At 44.3% G+C, this 27,089-nt stretch overlaps 1 protein-coding gene across 1 annotated transcript; it reads right to left on the reverse strand.

Annotated features, from left to right (window-relative positions):
• Positions 1 to 1,355: 1,355 nt before the first annotated feature.
• On the reverse strand, positions 1,356 to 27,089 carry NCF4 (neutrophil cytosolic factor 4). The gene is made up of 10 exons (XM_027872897.1): positions 26,746 to 27,089; positions 21,330 to 21,414; positions 19,891 to 20,044; positions 18,602 to 18,672; positions 12,418 to 12,545; positions 9,465 to 9,522; positions 7,868 to 7,966; positions 6,127 to 6,260; positions 2,794 to 2,859; positions 1,356 to 1,758 (listed from the first exon to the last, which is right to left on the reverse strand). Exons 1-10 carry the CDS (start codon positions 26,775 to 26,777, stop codon positions 1,563 to 1,565), a joined length of 1,023 nt encoding a protein of 340 aa, XP_027728698.1. The 5' UTR covers positions 26,778 to 27,089; the 3' UTR covers positions 1,356 to 1,562.

A 27,089-nucleotide genomic window follows, 5' to 3' on the forward strand; every position in this document is an offset into this window, starting at 1 on the left:
GATCCACTGGCAAGAGCCTTCCAGAGCCAAGCTGAGGTTTCAGAGGAGAATGTCAGTAAATGCCAGAGGAACTCTGCTTGGATATTTCCAAAATGAGCTTTCCTAGCTAAGTTAGAACTGTTCTCCATAAACAAAACAGTAAAACCATTTGGTTCCTCCCTTTGGAAAACTCACTGATGGTTTCTAGAAACTGTTGCATGAAAGAGACAACAAAAACAGCAATAACAAAGCTTTCACTGATCAATCAACCAGCAGAAAGGGCTGAGCCTTGAAAGCAGCCCTGCCCGATGGAAGGCTGCTGCCCTCTGCCCACACATCAGCAGTTCCCAGCCTGGTTGAGCCTCGAAGGCACCAGGGGAGCCAGAGCAGGCACCTGCTTTTTTCTTTTTATTCCTTTTTTTTTTTAAATAAGAAGTCAGATTCTGAGAGTATAGAAAGGGCTCAGAAATGACCACAGCAGTAACTGGGGACTCAGCAAATCAGAGCAGAAGAGCCTAGGTTTCCTCACCCCTCCCACCCTGCTGATTCTAACTTCCCTTCAAAAGTGACCTTGGACAAGAGACTACATGTCTCTGAGTCTGTTTCCTCGCTTGTGAAAGGGAGATGATAAAGGGAGCATGGGGTAAGAATTCAGAAGATCTGAGTTCAAATGTTACTTCTGTTCCTTACTCCCTGTGTGATTTGGGGTGAGCCATTGAACTTTGACCTTTTCATTTTCTCCTCTGTAAAATGGGGGCATTGACCTAGCCAGCCTCTGAGCCCCTTACAGTCGTGGATCTAGGATTCTGTCATCTTTCTGGGCCTCAGTTTCCTTATCTGTAGAATGGAGCAGTTGGGCTCAATAGCCAAGGAGGCTCCTTCCACTTCTAAATCGATACTCCTATGGGGGCTTCCACTCTGGTCCTCAGTATCCTCAACTGTTAAATGAGGAGTTTCCACACCTGCTCTCTAAAGTGCATCCTAACTCTAAAGTCCGGGGTGCTATTTATTGCACCTCTCCTCCCAGAGGGCAGTGATCTGGTAGCCAAGCCAGGAACCTTCTGACAACTCCGTATCTACTTAAATAGCCCACCTAGCCTAATCTCCTTTTTCCTCCCATTTGTTTAAACTCTCTTAGAGCAGAGAATATGATCTATAGACTATAGATTCAGAACTGAAGCAGCTCTCAGATTCCAATCTAGTCCAATTCTCTCCTTTTACAGATGAGGAAACTGAGGCCTAGAGAGGGGAAGTGATTCACCCAATGTCACACAGACAGTAAGCGTCAGATATAATGCTTGAACCCAGGCTTCCCAGCTCTGATATTCTCTGCTCTAAAGGAAGCAGAAAGGAGCATGAATGGAACTTCAACTGTCTTTCAACTCCACCACTGGGCTGCTTTGGGGCTGATGCTGCAGACTCTCAGCTGTTTATTTCATTCAGGCTGGGGAAGTTAGAGGGGAGGTGGTATGGAACAAGAGGCGGGCTGGGCTTCATCAGGTCCAGGATGGGGACAGTGCCAGCGGAGATCATTGGCCTCCTTCCCGTCCCATCCCTGCCCTGCCCCGATACATGATGCCTTCTCAAGGGGCTGTGTTGTAGACATGGAGAGCGTCTTCCTGCGTGATATGGAGCTTCCAGGGGAAGAGTCGTTTCTGAGAGGGGCGGGCCCAGGCCTGCTTCACCATCAGCTCTACATCCTGGTCCGACAGCAGCCGCACCAGGTCTCCCTGGCTGTCCCGGTAATTCAGAGCAACGTCGCTGCGCTGGAACTCTCGCCTGGTGGGGAAAAACAAGGAGAAAGGGGCAAGGGCAGGAGGCTTAGAGGGACTCCAGACAGCAGCGAGGAGAGAAGCGTGGAAAAGAATGCTGGGTTTTGGATTAGAGGACTAGTGTTCAAGTGCAAGCTTTGCTGATCCTTAGGATTAATATATAATAAATTAATATATAATAGGATCAATATATAATAAATATATTCATTATAAAATAATATATAATATAATAAATATATTTATTATAAATTAATATAGAATAAATATATTTCTTATAAATTATAAACTAATATTATAAATATGAATGTATTATATATTATATCTATATTATATATAATAAATATAATATAAATAACTGTTTAGTGATTGATTCTAACTTCATCATTTGGTAGATGGGGAAACTGAGCCCAGAGAAGACATTTGCCCACTGTCTATCATACAAGTGGTCACTAGTGGAACCAAGATTTGAACCCAGGTCTTCTGACTCCCAATTCATAACCTTTCTGCTACGCTGTCCAGATGCTTCTCATGAACTATCCTGACTCCGTTACTTCCATTCAACATGGCCTTGACAAATCACTTCATTTACCTCTCAAAGGCTGTTTCCTTGCCTCTGAAATGGGGATAGCGGTGCCTGTACAGCCTACTTCATGGGATTGAGAGGAAAATTATCTATAAGCTTTAAAGAATGTGAATAAGTAGGATTTTCCCCACTGAATCAGCACCTCCCCAAGCCCTTAGTTGGAGAACAAATAACCAGCCAGCTGGCATCTTGCCACCACTACACAGGGTTTGATTTCCCTTCTGGACTCAGCTTCCCACCAGGCATGTCTTCCCTGCCCATTACTTGAGAATAGATCTTAAAGGACAGGAATTCACCCCTGCTCAAAGAAGGCAGAGCCCATGACATTCCAATTCCCCAAGCCTCAGGACCCTTAGTCTGAAGGGCTGGCCTGAGGAGCTGGCCTCTCCCATCCCCTGGACATCAGGTTACTCAGATGTCTTGAGAGCATTGCTTTTATCCTTTTGGGGGCCTCCTCACCTGATTAGATCCATCAGGTCTTTATATAATGGGGTGCTCCTGAGGTCTTCTTCTATAGCAATGTCCCTAAGAAAGTGACACAGAGAAATAAGAGATTTGTCAGCATGAGCTTGTGAAAGACGGATGCCCACCCTAGCCCCTACACCCTTCTCCTCTGCCATATTCTGCCAAACATGGAAGAAGAGTTAGCTTTGGTCCCTTTCACCCAGATGACAGAATTAAGAATAATGACTGGAACTAGTCTATTCAGTGTTCCCAGCATTCCATCTTTCTCCTCTATGCCTCGCACAAACTGTCCCCAAGGGCTGCTCACTCTCTGTTTCTTGGAATCCTAAACATCTTTCAAAGTTCAGTTCAGATGCCGCTTTCTTCAAGAGGCCATTCATTCCTGATTCCCTCAGCTTGTCCCATCAAATAAATGTGCAATTATTTTGTATGACAGATGTACAGTCACTAATACCCTCTTGATGTCAGAAGAAAATGAGGAAGGCTTGCAATACTTTGGGTGGATATCCCAAGGCAAGATTTTGGAAGGGCCTCAACAAGAGTCAAACAGAAGGGGCAGTGTTGGACAGAACTCTCAAATGGAAAATATATCTATGGGAGCTTTTCAGTCTCCTTCATTGACTTCTCTGCAAACACGTATTCTCTGCTGTCACGTCCCCCCACCCCCACTAAAAACCAATTCGGGGATCTTTGGAGGCAGGGACTGTCTCACTTTTTTATTTGTATCTCCAGTGCCTGGCACAGAGTAGGCAAATCAATATGCCTACATAATCAATATTTGTTGAGTGCTGGTTGATTGATTAAGTTGCAAAGAGGGAAATTCAGGCTTGGGGTCAGGAAAAACTTCCTAATAGTTAGGGTTGTCCAAGAGTTGAATTGGTTTCCTAGGAAGGTAATAAGTTCCTTATCATGGGAGTTCTTCAATCAGAGGCTCAATGACCACTTAACGGGTTTGTTACAGTGGGGATTCCATTTCAAATTTCAGTTGAGCTAGCTGGTTGCTGAGATCTCATCCAACTCTCGGGTTGGGATTTGGGGTGATGGGAATATTTTGGCCACATATAGCATATAGTAACATTTTTGTTGACCCCTCTTGGTCTGCTCATCTGGAATTTCACTGATGCCAATAGGCAAATTTCACCCTCCTCAGTCCAGAATGACCTCAGAGCTGACATTCATTTGGCAAATAGCATCACCCAATCACTCTTAGGTTGAGTTCTAATCTTCATTGGGCACCATGATGACCCTTCCCCTGCAGAATGAATGTATGATTCAGCGTTGGTGGCTAAGGCAGCAGAAGGTGATCAGAGACTCATTTATTCATAACACCAGGCAGATGGGGGCATGTAAACCTCCAAAACAAAAAGACTGAAATTTCTAGAAAGCCAATTGAAGTGAGTCAGACCAAGTGCTTACTCCCTCTGGTTCCTACATTTTGGCTTCCTCCTATTCAATTCAACACACATTTATTAAAGAAGAATCTCTAGAGGCATGATGGGGGAAAGAGAGCCCTGGTCCTGGAGTCACAGATTGTGGGTACAACTCTCACTTCTGAGGCAGGTGATGCAGCAGGTAGAGTACTCTCCCTCCTTCCTTGGAGTTATGAAGTCCTGAGTTCAAATCCTGTCTCAGACATATAAAGGTGAGTGGCTCTGGGCAAGTCACTTAACCTGTATCAGCCTCAGTTTCCTCAACTGTAAAATGGGTTGTCATAAGGATCACATGAATGAGATAACATAAATCACTTTGCAAACCTTAATGTGCTCTGTAAATTTGGATTATTATTATTTCTAACTATATGATCTTGGGCAAGTCACTTAAGTTTTCTGTTCCTCAGTTTCCTGAACTGTAAAATGAGGAAGTTCTGAGCTCCGAAACTATGATCCTAGTTTTCTTCAAGGTTCACTTCAAACACCACTTTCTAGATGAAGTTTTTCTGACTCCACTTCCCCCTCTGCTGGTGCCTTACCCCCAAATTACTTTGCCCCGATTTGGCTTCTCCCTAGATATGCCCCTAGTGTCTCCCCCTGCTGCAGTGAAGCTCCTTGAAGATGACTTTTTCTTTGCCTTGGTATTCTCAGCACCTAGCACGGTGCTCTTTCCCACTGGCAAGATCCTTTCTCCCCGTTGCCGCTTCCAGACCCTCCCTGACCCACTGTTACTGAGCAGTGGCCACCTTTCCTCCTTGGATACTCACTTCTCTTCTCTATGGCTAGCAGTCTCAGGTCCCTCTCTCTCCCTTCTGGAGGAGTTCAGTACCTGGATCACAGCCTCGCCTCCCAAGCCCACGCCCTGCTCTCATTCTGGGACACTTCAAAATGTAAAATGATCTCCCCTCCAGCATACTCTTCCACCATCCATCCAAGTCAGTAACCTCTTCACTTTCCATGTGATTCCCATGTGATCTTAAATGTGATTGGTGCTTACTAAATAATAGTCAATTTTTAAAAAGCTGGTTTAAAGTTTCAAGGTTTGCAAAGCACTTTATATATGTTATCTCATTTGATCCTGATAACCTATGAAGTAGGTGCTATTATTATCCCCATTTTGTGATGAGGAAACTCAGGTTGATAAAGGTTCTGTGACTTAGTCAGGGTCACACAGCTAATGAGTGTTAGGGACAGAATTTTAACTCAGGTCTTTCTAACTCCAAGTCTAGTCCTTTATCCACTGTTCCTCCTATCAGTCACAAAATAATAAATGCCTATTGATTGAGTGATGAATTGATTGCAAAGCATTCTGCTAGCCAAATTCCCATGACTTGAACTGTCTGATCAGCAAACTCTTCATCCACTCTTCTTAGCCCCTTAGATAATTGAGCCTGGAAGTAACTCGGTGTTCTCTCTCCCCCCTGGAGCCTCATTCCCTCTGTTCTAAATGAGGATGACTTGGGTATTTCCCTAATTACTAGAGCAAGCTAGCTCTATCTTGGGTGGGGACAATGACACCCACCTTAGGAGGGTCCATACTTTGAATTGTACAGTGGAGGAAGAGAAGTACAGAACCATCTCACCCTTTCACCATACCTGTATTAGCCACAGGCCCAGATGGGATTAGGGTTACTATCTATGGCCATTGAATACAGTAGAGTTTGTGGGCCCAGTTGAGGACCAAACCCAGCATCCTTGCCTTGGCACCACCCTCCAACCTCTAAGTTACCCCATCATGGACTATGGGGGCTGCTTTTGCAGAGCATAAAAAGCAGGTCAGGAAAAAAACCTCAGCTTTCTCGGGGCCCAGGTGAGGTGATGGGGGAGAAGACCAGCACCAGTAGGAGCTGGAAGCAGGAAAGGAAGGCCATGGACCCCAGCTCCTGAGCCTCAGTACCTGATGGTGCTCACTGTGTCTTCATAGTAGTAGCATCGAAGCCAATTTGTGAGGCTGTCCTCCTCTTCTGGAAAGTCCTTGATAATCTTCACAAAGGAGACTGGGAAGATCCCTGTAGCCCCATGGGTAGTGCCCTGGAAAGACAAAGAGCATGGAACCTTGGGAGGCAACATTGTGGCCTGCTCAGAGTAACTGAGGTGAGGTTTTGACTGAGACACTTAATAAGTGTGTGATCATGACCAAATCATCTGACCTCTCAAGAGGCTCAGTTTTCTTTTCTGTAAAATAAGGAAGGCTAATACCTCCCCTATACACATGTACCCTCCCTACCTCACAGTGTTGTGCAGAAAGTGTTTGAAAACCTTAAAATGCTATTAAGATGAGAGTTGTTGTTTTACCCAATGTCTCTTGTACCAGTTCACTCTTATCCCTACCAGCCTAAGTCAGTCCTTTTAATAGTCAGAGTGGTAAGGTAGAAAGAACAAAGAATTTGGAGTCACAGGGCCCAGTTTCATATCCTCCCCCTGCCATTCACTACCTGTAATGGCTTCAAGCAAGCCATTTCATTTCCCTGGACCTCCATTTCTTCATCTGTAAAATGAGGTGATTGAATTAGATGGCCTTGGAGGTCTCTTTCACCTCTAGATTTATGAGCCTGTGCTTTACTACTTGCATGACGTTGGCCAGATTTGACCAGTCAGGTCTTCTTGACTCTAGGTCCAGCATTCTATCCACTCGCCTTCTATCTGCCTCAAGGTTAGTTCAAGGACCCCCAGGTCAAGAACCCCTGCTCCAGAATACTCTTTTTTAAAGCTAGCCTTTATATAGGATCTTAAGGTTTAGAAGGCACTTTACATCATTTTTAATTGAACTATATTAAAGACTTAGAAAAGTTTTACTTAAAATAAAATTTTTCATAGAATAGTTCATATGTTTTTCTTCCCCTCTCAGCCCTATTAGAATGTAAGTTCCTTGAGAATGAAGGAGATTCTTTCATTCTTTGTCATTTCTCCATCACCAAGGACAGTGTCTAATACAGACAAGGCATAATAATGTTTATGGATTGATTGATTGATTGGGAGAGGAATGGAGGGAATAAGCATTTATATAGCACCTACTATGTGTTATGCACTGTGCTGAGCATTTTTTTCCACAACTATTATCTGGCTGATTGATTAATTCGATCTCAGGTGTGGGTGTCTGTGTGTGTGTGTGTGTGTGTGTGTGTGTGTGTGTGTGTGTGTGCACGCTTGCGCCTACCCACTCTGGAATGCTCCCAAACTCCACACCTTGCTTGAGCAAGCTCACACACAAGGTTCTGAACTAGGCAACTAGAATACAAAGACAAATAAAATAGTTCCTGCCTTCAAGGAGTTTACATTCTGTTGACAGGAAAGAGCACATTCATGGTAAATTAATACAAAATATAAATAAAGTTATCTTTCTGAGGCCTCTCATAATAATCCAATCTCTCTTCCACATAACAATTCTTCAGCTCTTTGAAGATCATTTAATCAGTAAGTGTTTACTGGTTGCCTACAACTACAATGACAAAGGATAGAACAATCTCTGTTCTCAAGGAGTTACAGTAATGTCAGTTAGTCAGTCAATAATCAAGGTGCCTCAAGTTTCTCAAGGTATCCTCATGGAACATGATTTTGAGTAACTTTACCATCTCTACTTACTACTTTCTTTCTTTTCCTCAGCTCACCCTCAAATAGTCAACACAAGGTCATCTTACCTCCAGCCAGTCCTTGTTCACTCGGCTCAACAGGAAAATCATGTCTTTGGCCTTGAATGTCAACTCTAGTTTGTTGTTTCCAGTGAAATCGAACAAAGCCTGAGAATACATGAATACAACTGGGATTAATATGTGAAGATATGTTCCCAAATATCTATAATCCTTGGGAAAGTGGGGGAAGGGAAATAAGCATTTCTGAGGAAAATATAAATGTTGTGAATTAAAAAATAGTGAATTCTGGGTAACAGTGTTTTAAGAGGTCTAGTTATTGAACTCGTGTTCAACATTGTATAAGTAAGAATCCATCCCTTGACCATCTGATTTCAGCTGGTCTCTAAGAAAGCCTACCCTGAGGGATGAGAACTAGCCTGGCAACCTTGAAATTTAGAATTCTGAAGTGGTAGCAGCGATGCTGGCAAGCTAGATAGCTCTGCTGTAACAAACAGACATCATGGTATAGTGGAATGTGTACTGAATCTGGAGAAATGAATTTAAATCCTGCCTTGGCCACATATGAGCTGTGAGCCTGTCACTCAGTCTCTCTGATCCTCAGTTTCCTCATTTGTGAAATTAGAAGGTTGGACGAGATATTCTCTGTACTAGAGCTATGATCCTATATGTTATCTGCCCAACTAGAGTCATGCACTAGTAGCTGACATCTGAATGAATGAAAAATCATTTATTAAGGACTTGCTTAATAATTCATAATTGAGCACTCTAAGGATTTTGTTGCTGTTCAGTTGTGTCTGACTCTTTGTGATCTCATTTGGGGTTTTCTTGGAAGAGATACTGGAGTGGTTTGCCATTTCCTTCTCTGGCTCATTTTACAAACAAGGAAACTGGGGCATTCAGGGTTAAGTAACTTGCCCAGGGTCACACAGCTAGTGTCTGAGGCCAGATTTGCACTCAGATCTTCTGGACCCCAGGCCCAGTGCTCTATCCACTGTGCCACATAGCTTTATGTTCATTATCTCATTTGAGCCTTACTACAGCAGTGCCTGGCACACAGCTGACAATAGGCCCCTCACTCTGGAACTGGAAGGGACCTCTGAGGCCATCTGGTCCAACCCCCTCATTTTACAGAGGAAGAAACAAGCTTAGGATCATTGAACCTCAGGGACCAAGTAGTCCAACCCCCTCATTTTCCCGTAAAGCAGTTTGCTGAATTGAAAGGATCAGATAAGTTACTGAAGGCAAAGTGCTTCGCAAACCTTAAATGGCCATAGAAATGTCAGCCGTAATGAATGACAACTCTGTGAGGTAGGTTCCTATTTTACGAATGACTCAGCTGAGACTCAGAGAGAATGAGTGCCTTACTCCCCATCACACTGCTAGCTGGTGTCAGGGGCAGACTTCAAACTCATCTCACTTTTCCCCAAATTTAGCTTTTCTCACTATATTATGCATCCTTGCGATCCATAGCCCCCAAGCCCCTATGCTAACACATCCACACTCCTACACACAGACCCAGAGCACAGAAGGCATCGAGTAACAAATGTCCTTGGAGGGACTGATTGGAGGGACCGAAAAGTCGCTCTCCACGGTGGAGGTTGAGAAGCCTTATAGGTGAGGTATGAACGCCAAAGGGAACACATACCTCGGCACATGGTGCACCCAGACGGTCAAAACCCGGAGCTTGAGAAGAGATGTTCTTGCTGCAAAAAGAAAACAGAAGCTCTCCAACCACTTTCTTTCCTCAAGGTCTATATGAAGGACAAGCTCACAGGGCTCCTCCTCCCCAAGGAGATGCTTCCCTTGGTCCCATTTGAATGGAAGCTCTTTGAGGGCAGAGGTGTCTTCCTTTTAGCTTTCTTTTTCTATCTCTAATCCTTAGCACAGTGTCCTGTGTTTAATAAATGATTGTTGACTGACTTGACACAGTGCCTGGCATGCAGTAGTCACTTAATAAATGTTTGCTGATTGAAAGATTGATTGGAGACCGTGTCATATGAGGACTAGTTGAATAGATGGGAAATTTTTAACCTGGAAAAGAGAAGACTGTTGGTGGACATGATAGATAGATGTTTTTCACTTTTGAAGTGATGTCACGTGAAAAGGAATTAGACTTATTTTGTTGGATGCAAGGTGGCTCAGAGGAATGAGCGCTGGGCCTGGAGTCAGGGAGACCTGAGTTCAAATCCAGCCTCAGACACTTACCCTGGGTAGTCACTTGCCTCACTTTCCTAATCTGCAAAATGGGGGCCCATCACAGCACCTACCTCCCAGGGTTGTTTGAAAGGATCAGATGAGATAAAAATTGTAAAGCATAGTGCCTGACACACGGTAGGTGCTTAAAAAATTCTCGATCCTTTTTTCACAGGGTAAAGCAAGGTGCAATGGGTGGAGACAATGAAGAAGGTTTAAGCTTAATATTTCCAAGTAGAGCTGTGCAAAAGAGGAATGGGTAGCCTGGGGAGATTCGTAGGGAATTAGGACTTAGAACTGAGGGGGACCTTGGAGATTGCAACCCCTCCATTTTCAGATGAGAAAACTGAGGCCCAGAGAGAGTGTGTGACTCTCCCAAAGCCACATAGGCAGTAAGTAGCATGGCCAGACTCTAGCCAATGTCCTCATGCACTGCACCACAAGGCTCACTGGCTCACATCGATCCCAGAGGGCCAGGCTTTTTCCTTCTGCAGCATTCATCCAGCACCTCCCCTCCCTGCCCATACTGCGACAGAAATCTTCTTCCAACGTCTCCAACACATGGGCACCTCGTCTCCTCTTGGAGACCTGCAGTGATCCAGAACTCACTACCTGTGCGATGCCAGGAAAGTCACCGGGACTCTCTGGGCCTCAGTTTTTCATCTGTAAAATGAGGGGATTGGGCTAGATCATTGCTAAGGCCCCCTTCTGTTCCAAATCACACGTTTCTATGAATTTCCTGATTTCCAGGCTGTTCCATTTTTGGACAGTACAAATCGTTAGGAAGGTTTGATTCGATTTGATTTTTTTTGCCTGCAGTCAAGCCGCAATCTGCCTCTGAAACTCCCCTTCATTACTCTCTGGGGCCAGAGAGGAGAAGTCTAACATCTCTTCCAAGTGACATCCTTCATGTGCCCCTCAAACATTCTCTTCTCCTGACTAAATATTCCCATTTCCTTCAGCCACCCCTCAGATGGCATCGTTTTCAGTTCACCTCACAATCTTCATCACGCTCTTCTGAACTTGTGCCTGGTTGTCAGCTTACTTCCCAAAATCTGGTCCCCAGGACTGAACACACTACTCCAGATGTTTCCTGGCTGAGGCTGAGGACAGTAATGTGATACTGCTCCCTCTCTCTGGACACTGGCTCTATTAATTGTTCCATGTTAAACATTAATTAGAGGTTACCACAGTCTAGTGTGGGCCACAGACCCCTGTGGGTCTCCAAGACCGTTTCAGGATGTCCTCATGATCAAAACTAGTTTTATAATACTACAAAGACCAAGTCATTTCCTTATTAAAATACTTTTTTTATCTTCCAAGCACATATTTGTATGAGAACAGATTTTCTTCATATACTTCAACCAAAACATTAATTGAATGCAGAAGCAGATATGAGAATCCAGCTGTCTTACATTAAGTTAAATATTAAAGACATTTGCAAAAAGATGTAAAACAATGCCACTCAGCTTGCTAATTTTTTGTTTAAGAAAATATAGTTATTTTCCATTAAAATGTTATGTTAACAGGTACTGGGTTTATTATTATTTTTAAATGACTCAAAAATGTTTTAATTTTTTAAAGTAAATATCAGTAGATATAAATCATATCAACAAAAGCTTTTTGAAGTCCTCAATAATTTTTAAGCGTGTAAAGGAATCTCTGAGGTTAAGATGTTTGTGAACCACAAGTGGAAAAACAGCCAGCCTTTGAGTCAGAAAGATGTCATCCCAAGTGCCACTTTGACACGCAGTGGCTGTATGACTCTGGACAAGTGCCTTTACTTTTCAGCACCTCCAGGTTACTCCTAGAGACCATAAATTATAAATAAATTGCTACTTTGCATCAGTGAGGCAGCTTGGAGAAACGGTGGATTGAGCTTTCTTGACCTAGAGTTAAGAAGACCTGAGTTCAAATCTGACCTCAGGCACAAGCTGTATGACCCTGGGCAAGTCATTTATTCTGTCTTCCTCAGTTTCCTCATCTCTAAAATAGAAATGACAATATAACCTATCTTCCAGGGTTGTTATGAAGATAAAATGAGAAAATATTTGCAAACTTGAAAGTGCTGTTATTATTATTAAAGAGATAAATTTCCACATTGTGTGCTCCCCATAGAATAGACAAAACCAAGACCTTTCTCCAAAAGGGAGGTAGTGTAAATGGGACAGACCTCCCCTCGTCCCACCCACAGAATGTGATGTCATTGGTCCTCTTTGAGAAGGAAGGACGAACAACAACATGGAAAAGGGCTTCCCCGGGGAGTGATGCTCTAACAGGAGCCTTCTGGAGATAGACTGAGCCCTGAAGAGTGACTCTAATGCTGGCAATGAGGGTGTCTCCACCCCTTCAGAGACCCAGCCCTGATCTAAGGAGCTAGAAGCCAGAGAGGGTTTGCCACTCACACTTTCCGGGTCCGAGGCCTGAGCCTTCTTAATGCCTGGGGGATTTGCTCAGAATCATAGGAAGACTGGTAGAAAAAGATCCGAACGTCTTCATCCATCAGTACCCAAGGAGGCAGGCTGAGAAGTTTCTGTGTTTGGAAAAGGAAGAGGGGGTGTTAAAGGAGGCACAGAGAAAGTCCCAAACAGTCCCCTTGAAATGTCTCAGCCTCCTCACCCAGATCCTTCTTCCCCCAACAAAGGGAGTATGTGGCTAATACACTGGATGACAGACGCTATACAAAAGGAGGGTGTCTGCTTTGAAAGGCAGGGACAAAATCACACTACCTACAAAAGGGATCCATACTGATAGTGGAAAAAGCACTCCATTAGGAGTCAAAAGATCTAAATTCGAATTCTGGCTTTTCCCTTTTCTGGGCTTTATCTTCCCTAACACATCCCAGCTCCTTTTCAACCTGAGCCCTTCTATAAGCATTTCTTGCTAGGTAGCTCAGTGGATAGAGCTCCAGGCCTGGAGTCAGGAAGGCCTGCTTCAGACACTTAGCTGTGTGACCCTAGACAAGTCACTTAACTTCTGCCTTCCTTGGTTCCCTCAGCTATAGAAGGGAGATAATAATAGTGAGGGAGCTAGGTGGCGCCATAGTGCATAGAGCACTGGGCTTTAAATCGGGAAGACTCATCTTCCTGAGTTCAAATTCAATCTCAGACTAGCTGTGTGACCCTGGGCAAGTCACTTAACCCAGTTTGCCTCAGTTCCTCATCTGTAAAATGAGCTGGAGAAGGAAATAGCAAACTACTCCAGCATTCTTTCCACTGTACCCCACAGTGACACCCAGAAAAACTAAGTGATTGGCCCAAGGTCACACAGGTCATACAACTCAAAATGCAGGGAAACTGCTAACATAAGCTTTAAACATTTAGCGCCCTAAGCTCCAAGCGACAATATTTGGATTCATGCATTTTAATTACAAATTAGTATTTCACAGTCTGATGCAGATTTGCTTTGTATTTGCTGTTGTTACAGTGACCCCTGCTGGAGCAGCAACGCCATCACTGTTGAAGCTCACACTTTCCCTCCTTTAGGACCTGGACACAGGGAACAGCTACAATCTGTCCTGGACCCCTAGCTTACCCAACCAAAATCCCATACCCATAGAAGGTCAGGGTCGCAATCTTTGGGTCCCAGTGTGTCGAGAGTTTGAGGTGGTCTGGTAGAGTGGCAAGAGAGTGGTACTGTGGAAAGATCACTCAATTTGGATTTGCAGGACCTGAATTCAAATTCTGACTCTGAAACTTACTATTTGTTGGGAAAGTCCCTTTGCCTCTCTAGTCCTCAGTTTCCTTGTCTGTAAAATGAGAGATTTGGACTAGGAAACCTCTAAGATTCTTTCTAGCATTAAATCTATAATCCTTTGGTGAGAGAGAGAGAGCTTTTGGGTTTTCATCCCAGCTGACTTTTGATGCCTTCCCTCTCCTGATTATCTCCTATTTATCCTGTCTACATCTTGTCTGCATATAGTTGCTGGCTTGGCTTGTTATCTCCCTCATTATACTGTGAGCTTCCAGAGAGCAGGGGTTGTATTTTTGCCTTTCTTTGTATCTCCAGCCTGGTGCACAGATTGCAATTGGCTAATTGTGGGTCTTTGGGCAAATCCCCTCCCCCTCTTATCTAAGATCATAGATCCAGAACTAGAAAGGACCCTAGAGGTCAGCTAGTATGGCCCTCCCATTTTACAGATGAGAAAACTGAGATCCATGAAAATGACATGACTTCAAGGACTCATCTTCACATCCTCTGGCTCCCCTGCTTTGTACTGGCTCTAGTCCCAAACTGATGTCCTTGTGAGTGAAGCATCCCCATCCTCTGTTCATTTTTGGACCTGAAATAGCAGCTGGAGTAGAGACTGGAAGGTCATAGACGCTCAACTAATATTTTGGAGGTGACTGGAAATAGACAAATGATCAAACACTAGGCAGGCAGGTGGTTATTTCCAGCACTAATTGTATGGAGTCAGAAATAGAAGATTGTCATCCCCACCATTACCAGAGGAGAAAAGCAAAGGTGATAGAGGAAGGACTGGTTCCATCAGCCCCTCCTGCTAAGTCCTTGAGCGAATCCTCAGAAAACATTCTCATTATGGTGGTAAGGGGGTGTGGAGTGAGGCTTTCTCCTCCAGGCTTAGAGCTGATCAGAGTCTCTTCGGATCTCTCTGTGGGTTTCTTTCTTTTTCATTATTTCTACAAGCTTCAAACTGTGCTAATCACCATGACCCTGGGACATGATACCAGAAAATCACATCTACGTCGATGAATAAGAGGAAATGATGATGGGCTTATTAGAAGGAATTTTTACTTAATACTTCAAGGATCTGTGATTTGGGGGATGAAGACATTCCCTCCACTGGGTCTGATCACAGCTTGTTTAACACTTACCAGGCGGTTGGTCTCTGAGAGTTATCATGGCCTAAATGTCCTTCACCACCCCCACCCCGTGGCCAATCTCATGACGAGTGTCTGAATTTACCTGCGTGTGGCCTGAGACAACAGATATGCAATCAAGCTCTGGGCTGTTATGAAGATAGAAACATGATACAATGGAAATCCCATTGATCAGCCAAAAAGACTGATGTTTCTGACATTTAATACTGGAGGGATTTTGAAAAACCACTTTACCTTCATGGCCTTCACTTTCCTCATCTATAAAATGGGGGAGATGGACCAGAGGACCTCTGAGGTCCCTTTTAGACATAGACCTAAGATCTAAGATCTATATAGGACCTTGGTTAAGTCACTCAGTTTCCTCATCTCTAAGATGATGGAGACAGACCAGTTGGCTGATAAGATTCCTTCCAGATCTAGAAGTATGATTCTATGTGTGACCTTGGGCAACTCCCATGAGCCTCAGTTTCCCCTATGAAATGAGAGCAGTAGACTAGATGGCTAGATCTAGGTGTAGGGTCCTACTCTGGTCCTTCATCGCAGAGTGACCTGACACCCCCACCCTCCAGGACATTTTCCTTCATTGCCAAAACTCCAATCAACAGTTCTACCTCCTTCACAGAATCATCATCAAGAGCTGGGAGGGTCCTTGAAGTCCACCCTTCTCTCTTTTCCCTCATCTTCAGGTCTTCTCCAAAGCTGTCAGTTTGCCCTCTAGTTACTTCCCTTTGTCATTTTGTCTTCCCAGCTGGGGTGCACTCCAGGGTAGGACCCCAAAGATTCTTCTCCTCTACCCCTCACACCCTGAGTGTCTGAGTGGGAAATGGACTCCCAGCCAGTTCTCATTCTGGCCTTACACTAACCAGCCCTTCGGACTTAGGCTGAAAAGAGAACTAAGTGGTGTAATGTCAATTGCATTTTAAAAATGAAATTTGATGCAAAAAAACCATCCTGGATGTGTTCATCCTGAGGCCGGTATGAAGGTAACTTCCCCTTTAGACCTTTTCTTCTTCCAACTTCCTTATTTCTGTACCTCTGCTCACAGGTTCCCAGACTCCCAGGTTCAGCCCCTCAAAGTCTTCTCTGCCTCTGCCCTCTCCCTCACCCTGAAGCACCTCGTTAACTACCAAAAGTTGTCAGTTCTAATAATAATAATAAGAGCTAGCATTTACTAACTAAAGAGAGCCCAGCACTTTATAGTTGGCAGAGTATTTGACATGACATTTCAACTCATCCTCACCACAACCTGGGGAGATCAGTGCTACTCCATTTTACAGATAAGGAAACTGAGGCTAAGAGAGATTACGTGAAGTGTCCAGGTCTCACAGCTGGTAAGTATCTGCTGCAAAATGCGCACTCAGGTCTTTCTGCCCTTCAGTCTACTCTGCCATCTAGCTACCTAGATCTAGTACCACAATATCTCTCCTATCTGTCCCCATCTCTTCATTCACATGATTATCATCCCAGCTCCGGCTCTCATCCCTTCTAGCCTGGACTATTGCAACAGCTTCCTCATTGCTTTCCATGCCTTAAGTCTCTGGCTAGCTCCAATTCATCTTCCACACAGTTGTCAAAGTGATTTTCCTAGATTGTAGGTCCCATCATGTCACTCTCCTCTTCAAGAATCTTAAATGGCTCCCTATGGACTCTACGATATGAATGTCCTGTTTGTCGTTTACTAGGTGGTGCAGTGGATAGAGTTTTGGACTTGAAGTCAAGAAAATCTGCATTCAGATCCTGCCTTAGCCACTTACTGGCTTTGTGACCATGAGAAAGTTAACCAACCGCCATCTGTCTCAGTTTCCTCCTCTGTAAAATGGAGCTAATAATAGTACCTATTTTGTAGGGTAGTTGCCAACAAGTAAAGCACTTTGCAAACCTTAAAGGATTCTTTAAACTTGAGCTATTATGACTGTTGCTGCCATATTTAAAGGCCCTCCATCTGGCTCCAGTCTATCCTTCCAGAATTATTTCATATCACTCCCCTTCATATACTTTATGTATACTAGTCCATCTGGCTTTTGTGTGCAGTTTCATAAACTCACCATCTCCCACCTCTGGGTTACTGTTCAGGCTGTACCCTATGCCTGGCATGCTCTCTTTTTCCTTCTTCCCATTAGAATCCTCAGTGTCACTCAAGGTTCCATCCAAGTGCCACCTCCTACAGGCAGCCTCTGCTGATCCCATTAGGTGTCAATGCTTCCTCTCAGATTAACTAATCATAGACTATAATCCCACAGTAAAATGTCAACTTGAGGGCAGAGACTGGTGGGTTGGGCTGTGGTCCTTTTTGTCCCCAGCACTTGGCACAAGACCTTGGACATAGCTTGTTGAATTGAGGCAAGTAGGTAGTCCAAGCAAGTAGGAAGTATCATCTCTGTTTTGTATATGAGGTAAATGGGATTCAGAGAGGTTAAGCAACTTACTGAAGGTCACACAGCTCTTTCCATCACATCACCCTGCCTTCTTCTGACTATGGCGTAGTGGAAATAATGCTGGTCCAGGCATAGGGGACCTCAAGTTCAAAACCCTCATTTTACAAAAAAAAAAAGGAAACAGGCCCAGAGAGGGAAAAAGATTTCAGATCAGAGATTCTGAGCTGGGAGGAGACCTCAAGGCTATGTAATCCAACTCTCTCATTTTACAGATGAAAAAATGAGTCTGAGAGATATTAAATGACTTAAGTCACATTGGTAAGAAAGGAAGAAATAAACATTTATCAAGCACCTACTATGTACCAGGCACTGTGCTAAATGCGTTACAAATATCATCTCACAACAATCCTGGGAGATAAGTACTGTTATTATCCTCACTTTACAGTTGAAAAAATTGAGGCAGATGGAAATTAAGTGACTTGCCCGGGGTCACAACATTTATAGTAATAGTAACAATAATAATAAATGCCAACATTTATATTGCTCTTACCACATGCCAGGCAGTGTGCTAAATGCTTTACAATCTCCTTTGATCCTGACAGCAACCCTGGAAGATAGGTGCTACTATGATCCTTATTTTACAGAGTAGGAAACTGAGGCAAACAGAGGTTAAGTCACTGGCCTAGGGTCACACAGCTAGTAAGTATCTGAGGCTGGATTTGAACTCAGACCTTCCTGAATTCCAGCCCACTGCTCTATCCTCTTAGACACTCAGCAGCCTCAGAGCAGGCATCAGAGGTGAAAGCATTCTTCCCTAACCCAGTTCCAGTGTATTCCCTCTGTCAATAATTTCCTATTTATTCATTATATAGTTTGCATATACTTGTTTACACGATGTGTCCCCTATTAGATTGTAAGCTCCTTGAGGACAAGGAATGTCTTTTGCCTCTTTTTGTATCCCTAGTACTTAGCACAGCTCCTGGCACATATACGTGTTTTATAAATATTTATTGAATTGAAAAAAAAAAAAGAGAGATGAAAGCATTCTCTCTACTACTCTCCCAAATGAAAGCAAATGAATATTCCCTGATACAAAAAGCAAGACACCATGTATGATTCTATACTCTCCATCCCCACCGCTTGAGAATCAACCCAAAGGGGTTACTGAGAGAGGTTCTGGAGCACTCATTGTGCTTGGATAGGACAGACGGAGTCCTAAGATCTGAAACAGAGACTCCTTCGTTCCTGTGCCAAGGGGAGAGTTGAATGGCCCGGGGACTGATGGAGTCGGAGCTGCTATTGCACCAGCCCCTTGGGGCACTGCTTGCCAAGCCAGGACCTGAACCGCCCCTTTTGCCTATGCTCAGAAGTACCTTCATATAGTAGTTGAGGGCTGGAATCCGGCTCTCAGCGATTTCCTGCTTGACACCAACGTAAACCTTAGCTGCAGGAGAGAGAAATGATTAGTGCATCAGAGTAAGGTGAAAGAAGGGAATACTTATTAAAGATGTCAGAACTCTAATCAATCACTAGTAACCAACGGCAACTCTAGAAGACTGACAGGTCTGCCTCTTAGTGGAGAGGTGGTGGACTACAGGTGAGGAACGAGGCATACATTATTGGGCAGGGCCAATGTGTCGATTTATTTTATCCATATTTCTTTGTTGCAGATGAGTGTCCTGTTTCTTGTGGATGGAGGGAGTGGAACTATTAGAGATATTCCAAAAAAGAGAAGCAATAACTTCTTTTTTTAATAGTCTAAGATCCATAGATAGAAAATGCCATCTCTCTAGACCTTAGACACCATTTGACGCTAATCTACTCATTCTACAGCTGGAGAAGCAAGCCCAGACAAGGAGAGTGATTTGCCCGGGGCTGCAGCATAGTGCATCACAAAAACACAGAATTCCAGAATCTCAGATTTATAAGAGACCCCAGAGGCTATGTAGTCCTTGACAAGTGGGCACCAGCCTCTGCTGAGGACCTCCAATTAGAGGAAACTCATTACTTCCCAAGGCAATCCACTCTACTTTGGGTTAGCATCCCCAGAGAGCAGTCATTCAGGCTCTTACTTGAAGACCTTCAGTGATGGGCATCTCACTACCTCTCAAAACCACCCAAGTAAAGCTCTCATCATTAGGGAGTATTTCTTTGCTACAACTTGACACCCTCCAATTCTACAACTCCCTCTTCCCTCTCTTCATTTCTGCTCTCAAAAAAACAAACAGATCACATCTAAGGTCATCCCATGTGAGAGCCCTGAGTCGAGCTAGAACTAGAACCCAGGTCCCCAGATTCCCGGCACAGCATTCTCCCTAACTGACTACAACAGGAATGCTCTGGTGGCCAGAAGAACAATCTGAAAAACAAGACTCCCAGATCAAGGGAATCACAGACTCACTCAGGAGAGGGTTCCCTTCCTGTCCCCAAACCTTTATTCTACCCTAAAAGGACAGAGGGAGGCTGGGGCAGCCAGGAGAGGGAAGGGATGAACTCACTGCTCAAAGGTAGGACGAGAGCCCTCAATAGCCTACCTGGCTGCATAGGGAGGGTGCAGGCAAAGGGGGCGGGGCCTACCTGGAGTGTAGGGAGGGTGCAGGCAAAGGGGGCGGGGCCTACCTGGCAGTGTAGGGAGGGTGCAGGCAAAGGGGGCGGAGCCTACCTGGCAGTGTAGGGAGGGTGCAGGCAAAGGGGGCCGTCTTGCTCTCAGGCCCAAACCTCTCCTCCAGTTTGATCTGTAGGGCATAGAATTGGCGGTATCTGCGGTAAATGAGGTACTTGGCTCCCCCTTTCGTCTTCACCTCAATGACAAACACCTGAGGAGGGACAAAGTTTCAGAGGCTGGTCCAGAGGCCACGGGAGAGGCAGCCCAGAAGACAGAGCAGAGGAGGGTCTGAGGATCAAAGACTTGGGGCTAAAAGAGTACTCAGAGGAAACTAGGTCAACCTCTTCATTTTACGGAGGCGCAGAGCGATTAAGTAATTTGCCCAAGGTCACACACGAAGTGAGGTAGACTCCAAATTCATTGTTCTTTCTCCTGTCCCGGAGATGGTTAAATTCTGTGATTCTGTGGGACTGGGGTGTAAGTCACATGACCAAATTGTCCTTATGAGTGTTCCTTGCATATAATACGTCATTTCCCACCTCCATACCTTTGCACAGGCTTCCCTGTCGCCATGCCTGGAATGCCCTCCCTCCTCAACTCCACTTTTTAGAATCCCTGGTTTCCTCTGTTCAAGCATCACCTTTTACATTGGACTTTTCCTATTTGCCTCCCCAAACTGTGAGTGCATTCCCTTCAACAAATCACTTTATATTTATGTATTTATTCTGAATATACTTCTTCGTGCACAAGGGGTCGCCTTTGTTAACTGAGGGCATCCACTATCTCTTTTGTCTTTGCCTGCCCAGTGCCAAGCACAGCATTTTTGCTGATTGATTAATTAACTTGTTTCTTCCCCCATAAACTGGTTACTGCATCTGAAATCATCTAGTAGTTCAGTCCCTGAACTGAGCTCTTTATGGTTTACTAACATGTAGATCTGTCAGCCACGGCAATGTGAAGTGCTGGATTTAGAGTAGGGAGATCTGGATTCGAGTTCTCTTTGTGCTATTTGCTGTGTGACCTTGGACAAATTACTGCCCCTCTCTGAGACTCAATTTCCTCTTCTGTAAAACAAGGTTAGATGAGCTAGTCCCTGTCCTTAACATCTCTAAATCTATGATTTCCAAGGTGAAGATACACGAAGCCATTATCAGCCATCACCATCTTAGCTTTCTTTGGTTACTGTATCTGATAAACTTCATTCATCTCCAGAATGCAGAGGGGTGGGAGGGGGTGGACACTGGAAGGGTAAATTGTGTTTGAGTGGGGGAGGGGGTGGGCACCAGAAGGATGAATTGTGTTTGAGTTGGGGTCATTGGCAAATGGAAGGATTCTCTGTGCCCCCTGTTCAGATCAAGCCTGACAGAAAGGGCTTTGGAGGACCATAGGCTTCATCGGTGATGCAGGAGCTGGTCCCCATCGCCCCCCTCCCCGTCCCCCGCCCTGCCCGGAGCAGGCTGGATGCCCTGGGTCAGCAGTGCAAGAGTGTCTCTTACAAAGTGGCTGGTGAAGCCCCTCTTCTCTTCGATGTCAGCAATGTTGGCTGATATAGGCACATCATCTGGGAGCTGATCAAAGTCACTGGGGAAGAGAAAAGGTCATCAGGGTCATGAGGCCAGAGATCCTTAGAGAACCCTGACGGGGGGTTAGAAATATCCAGAGACTCAAATTCATTCAAGCAGCATTTTCTGGGCACCTACTGTAGGTGTGGGAGATACAAGGACAAAGAAGATACTCAATGCCCCAGGAGAGCTTACACTACAACGGGCAGATAAAATAAGGTGCACGGTGAGCTACACCAGGAGTAAGAAGTAGCTACGGGTGTGATACTCACCCGAATCTATATTTTATTAGAATCACAGACCATCAGAACTGAGAGAGCTGCTCTAACAGAGAATGTTATAACAGGGAAGGTCAGGACTGAGAGGAGGCTTAAAACAGGGAAAGCCAGAGCTAGGAGGGGCCTCAGAACAGGGAACGGCAGAGCTTGGAGGGACCTTAGAAAATGAAATGTCAGAAATGGAAAGGATGTTAGAGATCATCTAATCCAACCCCCCTCCATTTACAGAAACTGAGGTCCAGAAAGATCATGTTATAGTTCATTGAATATTCTGGTTAAGAATTCAATTGAATTAATAATAATTCTTTAATACTAAAGTCCATTGAACTTAATTGAATTTTCCTCTGTGATTCAGGAGGCCTTTCAAAATCTTGAAGGACGTAGGAATTGTGATTATAAAGATCAATGTTCATTGCACAGGACTGAAATTTCAAGTGACTTAAGATCTGGGTTGCTCTGTTTCTGGATGAAGGGGGATTCCCCTGGAATGCTATATCTTACTGTCTTCTAAGCAGAAAGAGCCTTGTGCTTGGAGTCAGGAGAGAACCTGGGTTTGATTCAGCTCTGACACATACTGACTGTGCAACCCTGGTGGAGACACTGCACCTCAGTTTCCACATCTATAAAATGGGGATAATAATAGCTACATACCTGCCTCATGGGGTACACTTCTATTCCACAGTTTTTTAGTGTGAATTTAACAAATGTGAAGCACTGGGGATAAGGAGACAGAAACAAAACCACCCTTGTTCTTAAAAAGCTTCCATTCTACGGAGGGGCTCTCAGATAAGTTTAACATAAAATATTCAGTGAAGGGGAGAGGAGTAAGAATCTGACAGAATGTTCTAGGATTAGCTGAGGAGATTTGGGGGATCAAAGAAGGCAGAATGGAAGAAGAGGCACCTGAGCTGACACTCAAAGGAACCATTGGGACTAAGAGGTGGAGGTACGGTGGGAGGGCACTCCAGGTGGAGGGCACGGCCTATGCAAAGGCATGGATGAGGGAAACGGAACGCCAAGTTTGGGGAGCAACAAATCAGACTGTTTGGCTGGAAGGAAAATGTGAATGGGAGTGACATGAAAAAAGTGCAAATATAGGTAGGAACCAATGTGTAGAGGCCCTTAAATGGCAGGTGACTATGAAGAAAGCTCTTTGAGAAATCTTTAAGCACTGCAGAAATCTGAAATGTGGAGGAAGAGGAAAAGGAAGAGGAGGGGGAGGAAGAGGCCGAGGAGGATTCTTTGGTCCAGGCCTCTGCTTTCATTAGCGAAAGGGGGAGGAGGTCTCTCCCACGGAGAGAAATCCCTCTACCAAGGTAGGTCAGCTCCTACTGTGCAGTTTTGGTCCTAGAGAGTTGCCTGGGGCTCTGAGAAGTCCAGTGATCTGCCCAGAGTCGTAGGACCAGAGATCCAGGGTTGGAAGAGATGCTGGAGTCCAGCAAACCTAACCTCATTTTACATTTAAGGAAACTCAAAGGTTAAGTGACTTGCCCAAGGTCACACTGATGGTATGTGTCAGAGAAGGTCTTCCTCAATCCAAGACCAGTTTTCTATCAATCCCACTGCCTCTCTCATTAAGGAAACTGATTGTGGAGATGGTGGGGGGTGGGGCAAGGGTGAGCTAGATGATGACCTCTGAGCTCTCTTCTAGTCTATGATTCCATGAAAGGCAGAATAAATAAGCAACCTGCCTGGGGTCACACAGTTGATCAGTGTCAGAGCTCCATCTACCCTGACTGGAAGGATTACAAAAATTGAAAGATAATGAAATTTGAGAGACAGGTCTAACTTCCCACAAGAGTAAAGTAGTTCCTGACCCAGATGGCACCCAGATCACCCCCAAGAAAAAACAGAGGTTCACTTCTTCTTTAAGAAAACATATGTCATACTTTGATGAAATGAGCTTTTATTCCCAAAGTGTGCATGAGTGCATGTGTGCATGTGTGTGTATATGTGTGTGTATGGGTGCGTGTGTGTATGTGTGTGTGTGTGTGTGTGTGTGTGTGTGAACCTACTCCCTCATGGCTCCACTCACCATCCCCACAATTTTTCTCAACAGAATATCCCTCCCTAGCCCCCACTTCCCTTTATGCTTTGTCTCTTCTTAGTAGAATGTAAGCTCCTTGAGGGCAAGAACAGTCCCGCTTTTTGTATTTGTATATCCAGTCCTTAGCACAGTGCTCAGGACTTAAAAACCACTTAATAAATTCATGCATTCATTTATCTAAATGTGATTTTTCTAGTCTAACAAGAGTACCAGACTCCTAGGGTTGTGACTTGGAAGGGCCCTTAGAAGTCACTTCTTCACTGGACAGATGAAGAAGTGGAAACCCAGAGAGTTACAGTGACTTGTCCAAAGTCACGAAGGCAGAAAGTCATGGACCCTGACCTGCTCATTATCTAGGGCCCTTTCCACACCAGACAAGTCAGGAGGGGAGGAGGCCTTGAAAGGAGGGATGCTCTCAAAGACCAATGAATCTGGCTGCTTAAAAGATCTCTGTTCTCCTTGAGGGAGCCAACTCCTCCTGGCTCTAGGGAACCCCCCCTCCTCCAGTTTTCTCCTTGAACTTGTAGCCACTGCTGAGCAGCTCAGCAATTATTTCATTCCAGGTGTGGGTGTCTTGTTTCCTCCCCAAAAATTAGATTGTAACCATGTGGGTAGACACCATTTGTTCTCTCCAGTACCCCCTCCCCAAAGAGCTCCTACAGCCTTGGGGATGTGTGCCTAATAGACATAACTCACAACACAAGTTTGTGAGGACACACAAGGGAAAGAACCCATGGGGTCAAAGAATCAGAGTTGGAGAAATGGCACAGATTGTAATGTCACCCTTATGGTATGATCCTAAGTCATGAAATCATAGATTTAGAGCTGGAAGGGACTGCAGTCATATAGTCTTTTTGCAGATAAGGAAACTGAGACCTGGGGAAGTGAAATGATTTGCCCCAAGAATCACATGGATAGGAAAGTGCAGGGGAAAGATTCAAACCCAAGTTCTCTGACTGCACATCTCAGCCTCAGTTTTCTCATCTGTAAAATGGGGAGAAAACAAAGTCCCATCTTCACAGCATGGGTGTGATGTCCAATGCATACAAAGTGCTTTGCAGGCTTCCAGTCAAGATAACCAGCTGAATGGGAGACAGACCACTCAGCTTCCACATACCCACTCCAGCAAAATCCTGAAGTTCAGACTAGACTAGACAACCATGAAGGAATCCAATAAGAAACCATAGTAGCTGACTTCACCTGAGAGTAAAGGAAAGAGAGAAAAAATATCCTTCTGAAAAGATCTCCAGAAGAAACATTTCTAGGAATGTTAGCCAAACTCCAGAGCTCCTATGTCAAAGAAAAATTATTTCAAGCATCCAGGGGAAAAACAGTTCAAGTACCAAGGAACTACAGTCAGGATTATGCAAGATGTGGCAGCTTCTGCTGAACATCAGAGGAGATCTTGGAATACAGTATTCTAAATGACAAAAGATAAAGGCTTACAACTAAGAATAGCATACCTTACAAAGCTAAGTATAATCCTCTAAAAGGGGAAGGGAATAGAGGACTTAGAAGTATTTCTGATGAAAAGATGAGAGCTGATGAGGAATTTTGAAACACAAACATAAGAGTCCAAAGGAACCTAGAAAGCCAAATTTATTTGAACAAATTAGAAAGAGTTATATTATAACATAGTGCTAATGTTCTAATAGGGGAAAGTGAAACAGGTATTCCTTCAGAATCATGATGTCTTTGAAGGTTATTGAGGAAAAATAGAGGTCCTGGGGAAGTAGAATTGGTTCTGTTTTGAGGGTTTGAAGGGATGAGAAAAGAATCTGATGAAAGCAATGAGAAACTATCTCTCCAGAAGACCTATTACAAAGCATATTACCCACATCCTGACAGAGAGAAGATGGACACAAGGTGCAGGGTCACATTTTTGACATAGCCACTGTGTGGATTCATTTTGCTTGGTTATGCATATTTATTATAAGCAGGTTTTTCTTTCTTTCTCTGAGCTTTTAATTGGGAAGTAAAGGGAGGGTTAGCAATTCTGATGTAACAAAAAAAGAGGGCCATTGTAAGATTTTTTTTAAATGCACAGAAGAGAACAGAAGGAAATTCAGAAAGAACAGCTAGCAGTACAGTTGCAAAAGTAACATGTAGAATTTAGAACAAGTTTTATGAAGTGGAGAGTCAGTGTTTCATATAAGACTCCTTTTTTGAGTTCTGCTGACTGTATGGAAATGATCTTTTCATTGTTTCAGTTCGAAATATAAATAAATTAATTTACATAACATATTTTTGCAAACCTTGAAGTGTAAATGCTAACTATTATTATTAAAAACCAATAATTCCCCAAGTTTTCCAATGGATTTCAGAAAGAAATGGTCACGGTCAAGTCTCAATCTTGCTGTTACTCTGGTACATTTAATGGTCGGCTTCTCATTGTGCCTGTGGATCAAATCGCTACTTTATTTCTTTTTGTTATTACCTCATCACCTTGTTCAATGACATTCAGACAGCAAAGACTCCAGAGACAATCGCTATGTTTAATGTTCTGCAACCAATGACATGGGCCAATATCGTTATCATCATTACTATGACCGCCCGTCATCACCACCTCATAGGGCTGTTGGGAGGAAAGTCTTAAAGCTGTTGTGGACCATCCCTTAGATCTGAAGGTCTAGTTCAGGGCTGGGCACACAGTAAGTGCCCAGCCTTTGACCTTGCATTGGATTTGGACCCAGAAGACCTGAGTCTGCCTCTTACTATGTGACCATTGACAGGTCACTTCTTGCTCTAAGCATTAGTTTCCTCAAATGAGAAAGCCAGACAAGCCAATCTTCACTTCTTTCTGTGATCAGTGCATCAGAAGGCAGTTTCTATCTTCAAAGAAAACTTACCAGAAGTCCTCATTTACCAGATGGGCTCTGACTCAACCTGGTCTTCCCTAGCTTTGCCATCAGTCCCTCCACCAGAGTGACAGGAAGCTCACTACAAAGGACCTTCAGGGGATGGAAGGGGACTCCTACCTAAAGGACAAGGTCAGAGGCTGTGCTTGAGGTCCTTGTCCACTTACCTCCCTTCTCGAAGTTGTCTGGGCAGAGACATGGCTTTGGACGGTCAGGGGAAGAAGCTGGAGAACAACAAGGCCTGGGAGACTCAGGCTGCCAGCTGGAGGCCAACCTCTCACTTTCTTCTGGTTGCCTTCTTGGTCTGTGTGAGCTCTGGGATTCCCCAGGGCTCTTTAGTTCTGTCTGGGGATCCCCAGGGTATCCAGAGACCTAAGAAATCTGGGAAATACCTCCTGACCAACCCCACTTTGCATCCAGGCCCCACTGGCACGATTTCTGTAAATCCCAGAAGCCCTAAAGCTCTTTGGGGCCCTTCCTGCTTCTCTAAGGTTGGTTTCCTCAAGCCCTC

Source organism: Vombatus ursinus, unplaced genomic scaffold, assembly GCF_900497805.2.
Source record: "Vombatus ursinus unplaced genomic scaffold, bare-nosed wombat genome assembly UNPS02003292.1, whole genome shotgun sequence".
NCBI classification, from domain to species: domain Eukaryota; kingdom Metazoa; phylum Chordata; class Mammalia; order Diprotodontia; family Vombatidae; genus Vombatus; species Vombatus ursinus.